The sequence below is a fragment of the Dipteris shenzhenensis genome, chromosome 32 (assembly GCF_047967505.1).
Source record: "Dipteris shenzhenensis isolate YYH24624 ecotype China chromosome 32, Dip_SZ_1.0, whole genome shotgun sequence".
NCBI classification, from domain to species: domain Eukaryota; kingdom Viridiplantae; phylum Streptophyta; class Polypodiopsida; order Gleicheniales; family Dipteridaceae; genus Dipteris; species Dipteris shenzhenensis.
The window spans coordinates 43,053,617-43,066,305 of record NC_141627.1 but is presented as its reverse complement, the minus strand read 5'-3'; the positions used below and the strand labels follow the sequence as shown (position 1 = coordinate 43,066,305).

The following is a 12,689-nucleotide window of genomic DNA, read 5'->3' as shown; positions in this document are numbered from 1 at the left end:
TGTCAAAACTCAACAGGCACATGGACATACGCAACACATCCAAAGACACGAAAATGTTCCATTGAAGGCTTTCTCCCATGCCAAACTTCATAAGGAGTCTTTGTTTTCCAAGCCTTAGTGGGAACCCGATTCAGAACATAGTTGGCACGCATGAGACCCTCAAGCCAAAACCTGTGAGGCAACATTTTGCTTGTGAGCATGCATCGATCCATCTCCATAACAGTTCTATTCTTCCGCTCAGCTTTGCCATTTTGCTAAGGGGTAAGCCTCACTGTAAGTTGATGTGTGATGCCTTTCTCTTTCAAATAAGCCTCAATCTCATGAGACATAACTCCCTCCCTCTATCTGTGCATAGAATCTGAGCCGTGAGGCCTGTTTCATTCTCAACCTTTGCCACAAAGTGTCGAAAATGCTTAAACACATCTGATTTTTTCTTTAAACCATAGACCCAAGTGTAGTTTGAGTAGTCATCAATAAATGTGACATAATAGAGACAACCACCCATGTAGGAGTCCTCATGGGACCGCAGACATCACTATGAATGAGCTGTAATTTCCGATCAATTCTTACTGCACCGTCCCTTTTTTTTTTCAAAAAGAGACTTCTATTAAGTATTAACAAAAACCGTTAGAGTAAGCTCCATACGGGATACACCATGCAATGCATGAAAAGCTAAAAGCCAAAAAGAAAGAATTGGGGCTGATAGTGCCATCTCAATCCAGTAGAAACCTCCGAGAAAAAGGGAGAACCCTTCCAAACTCGAAGAAATACAGTCCTTCTAGAAGAGGCTGCCCGTGAAGGGCCTTGCATGCTAGCCCAAATGGCTATCAAAGTGTGAACCGTGTCAATCCAAATACCCGTGAACACCTGTGAAGGGTGTATCTGGGTGCCATCCAAGGCCTCTGTACATCTCACTCTCCAAATGTGCCAAGAGGAAATGCTAGCCAAGATCTCCCAAGAGGTGTCCACTGAAGCATGAGAAGCCCTGAAGGGAGTAAGTGGTACATCCTGAAGAGAGCAGGGCTCTATCACCCACCGGCGGACCGAGAGTGCCCAAGAAGAAGGCTCACCCTCATAAAACACCTCGGGCCCAGTAAGGGATAACCATGCGACCAAGCCCCAAGTCATGAAGAAAGGGAAAGTATGAAAAATGCTGAGTATCCTTGCAACCCCTTTCCAAATAGTCCTCGCCTGACTGCAATCCCAAAGGCAATGTCGCACTGACTCCTCTGCAAAATGACAGCGAGGGCAAGTGGGATCAGCCCCACAACGTGATCGCCACAGGTTCACTGCAATCCCTCCATGAATATAAAGCCAAAAGAAAAGAGTGATCTTTCTATTTCTGAGGGATTTTCAGAGCCTCCTCCAGAAATTCCTACACAAATCTGCAGTGATGAAGAAGCTGTCCCAATGGGGGGCTCTGGAGGGAACCCAACCCCTACTGTTCAGCTGAAATCTCCTAGCATTACCAACCATGAAACGAAAAAAGGAAATTCCCCTCTCGGTGCCTATGATCTATCCACTCCCACTCTCCTGGGTCCCACTGCAAGCACCTGATAGGTGCACCTCCATACAACCACAACCTCCAAGATCCCAAGGCCAAAAGCAGAGGGTCGGGGTCTAAGTACCACTCCAAGCCCACTCCATGGTCCACAAAACCAGCAATCCTGACAGACTAAAGGCAACCTCTAGAAGAATATCATCCATGGATCTAGAGAGTATACCTCCATACCCAACGTCAAAGACCAATGCATCTTCTCCGAGACCAAGACCTCGAAGAGCGCTCACCTGTAGAAGAACTGCTGTCCTCGAAAAAGCTCCCATCCAAGTGGTGGAAGTAATAGGTAACTCAACTGCCCATTTCACCGGGATGGCTGCTTCTATCTGCTGAACCCTGCGTGCTACCCCTCTGAAGTGACTCACGGACTGAAGTCTCTAATCCTTGATAAATGCCTTCCAAGTACCTACTGTGTAGGCGGGGCCTCTCTCCCATCCAGACCACTACATGTAATGGGAAGTGCCCAGTGGTCTGCCATGCTCATCAAGTATACTATCATTCCAAATGACCGGCTGCCTATCAATCTCTTCTAGGATAGAGGGCGGAACCCTTCGAAGAGTGTTCCTGAAGCTCCCCCAAGCTTTCAGGATGGCAGACATGAGAAGAGAGGCAAGAGATCTGAGAGGGGCTGAAGTAAAAATCCGTCTTGGGCTGTCCACCCAATCATCTCCCAAGGTTGGTGTGCAAGCCTGAATGCGCCCAAAAAAGAAATCCTTCCAAGGTTCCTGCCCAAGCATGAGTCCCCTCACCACCACCTTACAAAGCAATGCCCTGCACTGCAAGTTCGGGTCAATGATGTTAAGGCCCCCTTCAGATGTAGGGAGAATAATGGTCTCCCAAGTCACCCTCGCTGCAACATCTGTTGTGCCATCAAGTCCACTCCATAAAAAATTCATGACTGGTCTTCGGGTCAATGATGTTAAGGCCCCCTTCAGATGTAGGGAGAATAATGCTCTCCCAGGTCACCCTCGCTGCAACATCTGTTGTGCCATCAAGTCCACTCCATAAAAAATTCATGACTGGTCTTCGGGTCAATGATGTTAAGGCCCCCTTCAGATGTAGGGAGAATAATGGTCTCCCAGGTCACCCTCGCTGCAACATCTGTTGTGCCATCAAGTCCACTCCATAAAAAATTCATGACTGGTCTAATGAGCTGAGTAACGCAACCTAGACCGGCACCAGCAAGAACACACAAACCAGGCAGCGGCCAAAAGAACCTGGTTCACTACCACAACTCTAGAGGCAAGGTCGAGTTGGGCTGAGCTCCAAAAAAGTAGCTTTTTCCTTATACTTTCTAGTACTGGGGCAAACTGATGTGCTAAAGAGATGCCCAACCCTACCTGGCATCCCAGATATCTGACAGGAACACCCCTCTGAATCCAGGAAAAATATTCAAGGCTGTCCGGAAAGAATCAAGTGACTGCGAAGAGGCCTCAATAAAAATAGCAATGTCATCAGCCAACTCACAGTCAAGAAGCTCCTGCTCCTATCTTAAGGGCAATCTCAATCCAAAAAGCTCAGCCTGAGATCTAAGAAAGATACTCATAGCTTTTGCCACAAAAAGAACGAGGAAGAGGGCTAAAGGACATCCCTGACGAACTGATCTGAAAATCTGAAATCTGTCACCCCTTACCCCTCCAATCAAAACCTGGCTGTGAGCTGATCTATAAAGGGAGTCCACCCCTCTAATCCATGCATCTGAAAAACCAAAACATAGAAGAGTGCCCTCAAGAAAGCCCCAATCTACTCTGTCATAGGCTTTCTCAAAGTCCAGGAGTAGAGCTGCCAGCCTCTGCCCGCTCTGCATAGCCCACTCAGTGGCTTCCCAAAAGGAAAAGATATTGTCAAATATGCTCCTGCCATGCACAAAGCCTGTGTGAGTATCATGGATGAGGTCTGCAAGAAGGGGCTGCAATCGGATGCTGATTGCCTTGGCAAGGATTTTGTATAGAGTGCCCAACAGAGTGATGGATCTCCAATGGGATACAAAATTCCTATTGCCAACTTTCGGGATAAGGTGTATGAGTCTCTCGGTCAGTGAGTCAGGCATCTCACCCGAGTCCCAAATGCCCTGCACGGCTGAAGTAATAGGATCACCTATCATATCCCAAAAGGCTATAAAGAAAGAAGGAGTAATACCATCGGAATCAGGGCATTTTCCCTTATGAAGGGCGGAGAGGGCAGACTTGAATTCTATGTTGGTAAAGCGTGCATCAAGTAAGCATATCATCTCTGGTGAGACCAACACAGGTAAACTCTGCCAAACTTCCTCTCTAGCCACATCTCTGGCATGTGTGTCAAGATATGCGGAAAGGAGGGAGGCATAGAAAGCTGTCGCTAAGTGCAAGACGGTATTCGAATGAGACTGCAAAACGCCATCAGAGTCAATAAGATACCTGACACTCTCTCTACTATGTCTGGGACCAAGTGTAGAGAAAAAGTGTTTATTGACTCTCCCTCCCATCTGTATCCAAAATGACTCCCGTGCATGGAAGGCATACTCTGCTCTCTGATCAAGCAATGTCTGCAAGTGAGCCCTTGCCGCAGCAAGGCGCTCCTGTATCCAAGCATCTGATGGTCGTCTCTGCTCCTCCCTCTGCAAGGCTGCCAACTGCCGGCGGATACCAACCTCCCGCCTGAGTACCTCACCTCGCCGAGCACTAGCAACGGAGTGATAAAAGTCGCTGATACTGGCAAGTGCTGTGGCCACATGTGAAGGACCGGCCACCCCCCTGCATGTGAGAAACCCAGATCTCCAAGACTGCCTCTGTGAGAGTCTCATCCGTGTATAAGGCATCGGGGATCCTGATACTGTGAGACCGTCCTCTCAGATAAGCCTCTGAGATTGACAAAACTACTCGAAAATGGTCGGAAGTGGAAACACCAGGTGCAATGCAAACTGTCCCCCCTCTATCAAGAGCCCAGTTATCCACATAGAATCTGTCAATCCGAGCATGGATAGGCATATGCACCCTATGGTTCGACCATGAAAACAAAAGTGACTGAGACTGAATATGAAATGCATCATCTGACCAAACATCTTTGCCACTAAACCTAAATAAGAAGGCATCCCAAGCTGCTCTCTCAAGGGAATGAATATCACCTTCTCTGCCCCCTTGCTTATCAAAAGGTGCCTCAACCATGTTGAAGTCACCTCCAATAATCCATGAATCTGCAATGTCAGTCCACGAGAGCAACTCTTTCCAGAACAGAACACAGTCCCCTCTGTTGTTCGGAGCATAAAGGTTGAGGAAACCAACCTTACGTCCGTCAATCAGAAGTAAAACCCACTGGGCCCTGGAGGGGGTTATGGTGCCGTGTCCAATGATCAAAGGGAGAATAGAATCTGAAATTGATATGCATGTACCTCCTCTGGTTCCCAACGCAGGAAGCCAAAAGGTCCGGCCTGAAAGAAGCTTACCTGACTTGGAGCAATCTCTGACATCCAATTTGTGTTCCTAAAGAAAAAGAATGTCTAGGGAACCACTTGAAACACCTGGATGGAGCTGATTCCTGATCAACTGTCTGCGACAGCGATGAGGGATGCCGCCCAATCCCTGTATATTCCAACTGGCTATCCTCATCAGCGGGAGGAAGCGGGTTGGAATACCTTATCCGACCTGGTGGTGGAAAAAGAACCCTCCGCTGGAGCTGACCTCCTACCATACACACGAGGTCCAAGGGGAGGAAAGTCCACAGGTGAGAGAGAGAAGGATCTCTCACAAGGGATGCCGATAACTGGCTCTCCGAAAGTAGAAGGTACAAAATCATCATCTGGGAGTTCAGAGATGTCCTCCAAAGCGAAAAAGGAGTTCCGTTGAGCCAGTCCTGAGGAGGGTGTATGAAGGATTCCTACCGAAGCAGGGATAGAATGTAAGACCCCCTTCCCTCTATCCAAAGAAGGAGGCACCTGTACTGGATCTTGATCAAGAAGTGCTGCGGACGAGGTGCCAACAACCTGGGCTGCTGAGGAAGGTACAGCCTGATCCAAGGATGGGGTCGAACAAGGCTCCTGAACACTAGTCTCCTCCCGAGGCTCCAAGGGGGTAGCCTCCGAAGCGGTGGATGTGTGATCTGAAGTAGAGGACCTAACCGCGACCGGGCCAGAGATGGTGCGAGGTGCAGGAGGGACTCAAGTAGCCCTAGGAGGAGGGGAGCCCGTGTCTGAGGCGGTGTCTGTGGAGCGGTAGGTCTTGCTTCTGCTCTCTATCGTAAGCTAGTATGAGCTGGTTGTTTTATGGGCCTCTTTTTCTTCTTTGGGCAATCTCTGGTGAAGTGCCCCGAGGATCTACAAATCCTGCACTGGTCCTGCCGACCTGCAACCTCAAATCTCTGGCGAAAGAAGGACCCATTGGGTCACTGTAGCATGATGTGGTCATATGAAATATTGGGGTCCTGGACAATGACCCTAACCCTAGGTACCCCATCCATCCTGACCGCCTCAGCAGCCAAAGAGGGTTCGCCAGGAAGAGGGGGATCTCTGCTACCACACCAAACCTCTCGCCAATAACTGAAAGTAGCCGGTGATAAACTGAGGGAAGACCAGGGAATCTGATGAAAACAGAAACTCCCTGCTTGTCCTCTTCAACTGGGTCAAAACCCAGTTGAAAGGGAAACAAAAAAATCCTCCTGTAGCCTAGAAAAAGAAAACCGGCCTGTAGCAGGTCTCTCGTGACATCCGGGGAATCTAGGCACACCTGAAAGAAACCTCGTCCCAACAAACGAACATCCTTAAGGTGGGGGGCGAGCCCTTCACAGGCATGAGGGGGAGGTGACTCCAATCAACCATAGCATGTTTTTGAAGTGTCATCAAACTGCCATAACTCATATGTCCATATCTGGCATGCCATAACTCCGCATTCTGCATAGCAACAGTGGGAGTAGAAATTGTAAGTGCATTATCTTATCTTTTCTCAAAAACATCAAGCTGAAAAAGACCACGAAACAGCATACCAGATAGTCTCAAGGCATAATCATCTTCCCTGTCTCGAATTGCACACTTGTCATCTTCAAAGACAACCTGAAAATCCTCTTTTATTGAGAGGGGACACTGAAAGCACATTCTTCTTGATTCAACGCACATGAAGCACATCGTGAATTCTGAAATTTGTGCCATCTGTGGCTGTAAGTACAATCTCACCAATACCACGAACTGTATAAGAAGAATCATTTGCACAAGACACCCTTTTTCTAGCGGGTGATGGATGCAGAGAATCAAACAAACACTTCCTGGAAGTGATATGTTTGGTGGCACCACTATCAAAATACCAATTATTCAATGTCTCATTGACATTGAAAGTGGATGCATCCTAGACGGAGCATAACTCCAAGTCAAAAAAGCATAAGAGTCATCCTCTGATGTGGTTGTACTATAAGGAGCAGCCACCTGAAAATTAGAAATGCAAGTCAAAAAAGGCATAGTCTTCTTCCACTAAGTTGGCTGAAGCATCACCACCATCATGTGCATTAGAAGCTGAATCTGCAACAACCATGCATCATTGCAAGCTGCAAACATACTCTCCAAAATATCCCAAGCTGCCTTTGAGGTCTTGCATGACCGAATGTGCGGAATAATAAACCTTTTGACATAAAGAGAGATTACTGACAGTGCTTGTGCATCACATGAATCCCACTTTTTCTGTTCCTGTGTGGGAGGCACAGCTGCAAGAGCCACTGCACCTAGCACTTGTCCTGCACCCTGAGCTTGTCCTCTACCCTTTCCTCCACCCCGTTGAGGAGTGGTAGGTGCAACTACATTCTCTAGCCTTGTCTCATCCCCACTGACGTAATCCCACAAATGTTTGCCAACTAAAAGATTGCATACCATAAAACTCCATAAAGAGTAATTGGTACCATCCAACTTATCGACCTGTGTGAGGACGCCAAACACTTCATTGGGATTGTTCTGAGCCATATCTACCAAAGGGAAAAAAATGCAGCAAACATGACAAGAAATATCCCTTCTGGGATATAGATGCAAGCTGCCCACTGCTCAAAGAGAGCCAATCAAAGGCTCAAAATGCAGCAGCCCAAAAGCATAAGCCCAACTAAATTTCTGCCAAATTTGCTTGCAAAACACCTGCAAAGTTTCCAAAAGCCCCTACTCTTGCAAAATTGGTGTCCAAGACTAAAAGCCCCAATTTGCAGTGTGAAATTGGGCTGAAATTGGGGCAAATACAAGAAAAGTCCCAAATTTTCCAAAATGCCCAATGCTCAAATCTACCTCCAAAAATTGCTTGAATCCAAGCCAGACACTGGCTGAATCCCAAATGCTCCTGCTTGCTTCAAAATCTGCAAAATGACCCAGCTAGCAGAGCCTGCAAAAAAGACCAACAAGTAGAACCTGTACAGAACTACTGGCACAGATGTACGGAAGCCCAAAATAAGTGTACGGAGCAATTAATGCAGGTTGTAGGGAGGATAGTACAGCAGAGCTGTGCAGGGACCTATGGCTGGGGCTGTATGAAAGGTATAGCAAGCCTGTACAGCAGGCTTGCATGAGCACAGGTGTACGGACAGCTGCCATGGGATCCATGATGAGCCAAAAAATATCATCAAGGAGGACCTGTTTGTTGCTGGAGTAAAAACAAGGTGTTTTGCACTCATGATAACCTGACTAGTGATGAATGGTAAATATATAGCAAAGCATTAAAGCACATGATGAAGAACAGAGAGTGATTCTAGACCCTCATCAAGTGGGTTCTTGATCTAATGTTACTATGGGTGACAGCCAAAGCTATCCCATCAAGGGAATCAAGTGTCATTCACAACCACCATTAGGGAAGAGAAAGTATTAGAAGAGGTATTTTATGACCTAATTGTGCTTTCAGCCAAGGTACTCCACTTCATTTGCCATAAAAGTAGACTCGCTCGCCATGGTAAAGAGCTGGTGTCTTAATACCTCAAGAACTTGCTTAGCATGCATCAAGTGCTCCTCTTTAGACTTGCTGTAAATAAGTATATCATCAAAGAAAATCATAGAGGTTGGGCTATAAAATCTTATTCACGAGTGCTTCGAGTGTTGCTGGAGTATTAGTGAGGCCAAATGCCATCACCTTAAATTGATACAAATCACGTTCAGTCTGGAAGACCTGTTGACTCATCCTCCTCCTGCTTGCTTTAATTGATGTCTTAGTACCAAAGTGGCCAATAACAATGGTCTCCTCCTGTATATTGTACTTGGGTTTATATAACTCAGCCAACTGTATGGCCCCCTTGAGAGTGATGGGCTTTTGGGCTGCCAGATCTGAGGTAATATTAGGGTGAAGTCCATGGATAAATTTGGGCATTCTACTTCTGTCAGCAAATGCCATGGATGAACAAGGCTAGTTTCCAAGACCGTCCGATATAATTATTTACTGTTCCTTGCTAATTCAAATGATACACTTGCAGATTATTAATCCCATGCCAAAGGAGAGATAAAATTCTAGAACATTTCCTTCTTAAAGTCCTCCCAAGTATCAATTACAACACCATCTTGCTACAGATGCCTCCAGCTGGTATGAGCCAAATCTTCCAAGTAAGGCACAGCAAACCTAATTTTTCCCTGACCCCCTTTAGGATAATTATGAAATATTCCTCCAATTTGCTTATCCACTGTTCCAGCTCACTGGGTCAGCAAGTCTCCCCTTGAACTTGGAAACGATAACTTTATCTTTGACCTCACTGCCCAGACATAACCTCCCCTCACAGTTTGAACATATTGCTGCAATGTGAGTACTGATTTTAGATCAACATGCAATCCTTTGTAATCGTTAGATCTGTCATAACACGTCAGTTTCAGGACTGTTACTTCAGCTAGGGATTAGGGGGTTCTACAGAAATAGCCAAGGTGGAATGGCCTACCTCTCCTCCAAATCCCCCTCAACTCCATCAACCTCAACTATCAGGACTCCATACTCTACAACTGCCACCATGACACCCTCTCCGTATGCACGCAATTACCAACAAGAAGGGTCCAAACAACCCATTATTGGGCAACATGAACAGATTTATTATTTGCAGCAAGCAGCCAGAGTGTTAAGGCTTGAGCTGGCAGAAGTAAAAGCCCAACTTCAAGTTCTAGAGGGACCTGGCAAGCATGCAGTAATTGCTGAGGTTGTGAACTCATGTAAGAATTCTCCTCCTACTCCCCAACTAGTCTCAGTCAAAGATATGGTTCATACTGAAGTACAATCAATCAAGAAAGAATGATTGAGGAGTTCGACACATAAGGCAAACAAGACTGATATCCAAGAAGAGATCAAAGAACACGAAGCCAGACACGATAATGCATTGAAGATTAGAGTGGGGGGGCTCCCAGAAGGATGGTTCAAAGATGATGACTCTTTCAGTGAGACTTTAGCACATGAAAGGGATTGTTCCACATGGGATCATATTTTGACCATTAAAGTTCTGATAGAGGAGGACATGCTATCCTTACACTTAAGTCGCGAGATTTTCTTACAAGTTGAAGGGACCAAGATATGGATAGCTGAGGAGCTTACACAAGCTCAATTGAAGAATCAGACAAAGGAATAAGCTAAAGTCAGGGCTGCTAGGAAGGATGGAAAATGAGCAGTTTACCGTGAAGGCATAGCAATAATCGAAGAGTTTAAATCCAAACCAAAAGACTCTCAGTCTTAAACTGATGTATGGCTGATTACTTTTCAGACTATTATGTAGGTACTCTAAATAATTGGGGTTGCTTTTGCACTCCCTTGGAGCCGCCATGTGCCCTCCCTAAAGCAAATGTACTATATGGTTTTTTTTTTGCTGTCCCGTAGACCTATTGGTCTCCGGTGGACATTAATAGACTTTCTTTCTTTCTTTCTTTCTTAATTGCTCCATGTGAAAGCTCTTTTGCTTTATGAACTGTCTCTTCAAACTTATAGTGAATCTTCCAAGCTGAAGCCATAAATCCCTCAAAGTTAATCACATGTTCAAGATCATCATCTATAACAAGCCCTGCTTCCAAATCAGCCCGTATGGGCCTTTTTCCTCCTTGAATTTGGCTCCTCTTGAAATGATCAAACCCTTTATTCATAGTGGCAGATAGGTTTTGCAGACTTTGATCCATTCTTTGATTATTGAGCTTAGTTTCATTGGTTGATTCCCTGATTTCTTGTAGCATAGGGGCTAAACAACTTCAATTTAATTGCTCCTGAAACTATTGCATCTGTTCTTGATGGATGGCTTCCATCAAGCCCTGATTATCCCTCAGGTAACTGCCCCTCCAGCCTGTCCTGCTGCTGTAGATCCCAATCCCAAAATGTGGCCTTCAGACCTACTGGGGGGTCCTTAATTGCCTCACCCTCCATCCTGGACTCTGATTCATCCATGCTTGCTTTCTAGACTGACTTCTAGGCTTCTTTGAAGGCATTTAGGAATGCAGAGAAGACCAGAATTTAACAATTTTCACATAAGAATCTGATAATTGCACCGGGATTTTGGCCCAAAATTAGACCTGATGGAAGTAATAACTTGCACACTCCTTCTAGAAGCAATTACGATTCAGTAGGTGTTGTCAACGAATAATTTGGAGTAGGATATCAGCAAAAGCATGGCAATTCCTTTGAAAATTCCCAGTTCAGCTCCCAGGGCCTAGATTCAGCTCCAAATTCAAAATTTCCCAACAATCAATTGGGTCTATTATTCAGGTGGTCATTGTGATCACAATGATGCTAATTCTGATCATTTTGAAATGTTCGCCTGTTTACAAGCTCACACATGGCATACAGAGATTGGGGCACTTTCCCATGACAGAATTTTGCCCAAAGGTGGCTTTCAAACATATGCTCCAAATTTCAAATGAAATGGACAAGATTTTACCACACTATCCCAGCCAGCTCTAACTAATTCTGGTCCTTAGTCAGACCTAGACTAAAATAACTCCTAAAACTAAAGCAGAAATCACCAAATTAAGCAAGAAAAGCCGGGGGTAGTTGGCAGCACTTTTTAGCAATTGGGGGGAAAGTGTGAGTCATGGGCTGGACTTACCACAGTGACTTGTCAGGGGCTGCACAAGGACACAAAAGGATTATTACTTAACTGAATTCCCAGCTGAGCAATCAGCTCTGCGGTACAATCCAGTTTCATTTAATGAAGGAAGTACAATCATAAGATGAGATGCATGTGGGACAGGCAGGCCTTTTATAGAAATTAAGGCAGTTTGCAACTGTGCATGTGGGTTATTTTCCTCAAAATTGCCACATGGCAGCTCCTAGAAGCCTATATAACATACAAAGCCAACTAGAAGGCTCCTAAATTAGCCCCTTTTGTTACATCAACTTCCGCATTAGATGATGTGAGCTCATGGTTGGTGATTGATGCAAGGTTCTTACATGGTGCCTGAATTATGAATTAGAGATACGTATTGAGATTCCACAATATCATTGTGTTTTCAATATGGTATCAAAGACATTGTTTTGAGCTAGCGGTACATTATTAGCTTCTCCAACAGACTATTCAAGATTGTTTCCGCTGATGTGCATTGCATGCCTGGTTAAATCTCTCACAGATTCTAGTTAGTAGCATAATGCCACAAGCTAGTCAAAAAATTAGACTTTCAGCAACACACAGCTGCTATCTATATCCCAGTAATCTAGCACATTCTAGGATTAGATCACGCACCTGCCGTCTATATCCCGGTAATCTAGCACATTCTGCCTTATTCCAATTTGAGCAGAGTTGTCTTTCTGTAAGGCTCGATCATGATCCTGCATGGACCCTGCTTCCACCTCAACAAACTCTAACCCTTGTTGCCGGCAAATAAAGGGAGACTCATTTTTCCTGTTACAACAGCAACTAAAACCTAAGAAAATGGCATTACCTAGAATCAAATAACTACAGAAACAGAAAACAAAGGGTCCATTGGATAACTGTGAACAATTAGGACAAAAGGCAACAGTATTGCAATACTAGGCAAGCCTTCTTATGCGCACTTCATTATTACCAAGCAGGTCCTGAGTTTGAACACAACCAAGTCCACAGATAATAATCCATTCACTAAAACCCAGAATGATGTAAGAATGTTTTGATGGCCTTAGTGACTTAGGTCTCCATGAAACCACTGGCATATTAACTTCAAAAATGTGCACCATAGATTCCCCCCTACTCAAAAAAGGAAGAAAAGACTTGTTCACTAGATACA

General features: G+C 45.3%; 1 protein-coding gene across 6 annotated transcripts in view; it reads right to left on the bottom strand.

Moving 5' to 3' along the window:
* The window catches only part of LOC147880794 (uncharacterized), a 142,971-nt gene that overhangs the window by 97,861 nt on the left and 32,421 nt on the right, over positions 1 to 12,689 (bottom strand). For 5 of the 6 annotated variants that reach the window (XM_087371097.1, XM_087371099.1, XM_087371100.1 and 2 more), the window contains one exon: positions 12,170 to 12,328. The exons of the other annotated variant lie outside the window; for it this stretch is intronic. In XM_087371097.1, coding sequence (XP_087227223.1) covers positions 12,170 to 12,328 — 159 coding nt within the window. The remainder of the gene's footprint in view (positions 1 to 12,169; positions 12,329 to 12,689) is intronic. 6 annotated transcript variants of the gene reach the window in all.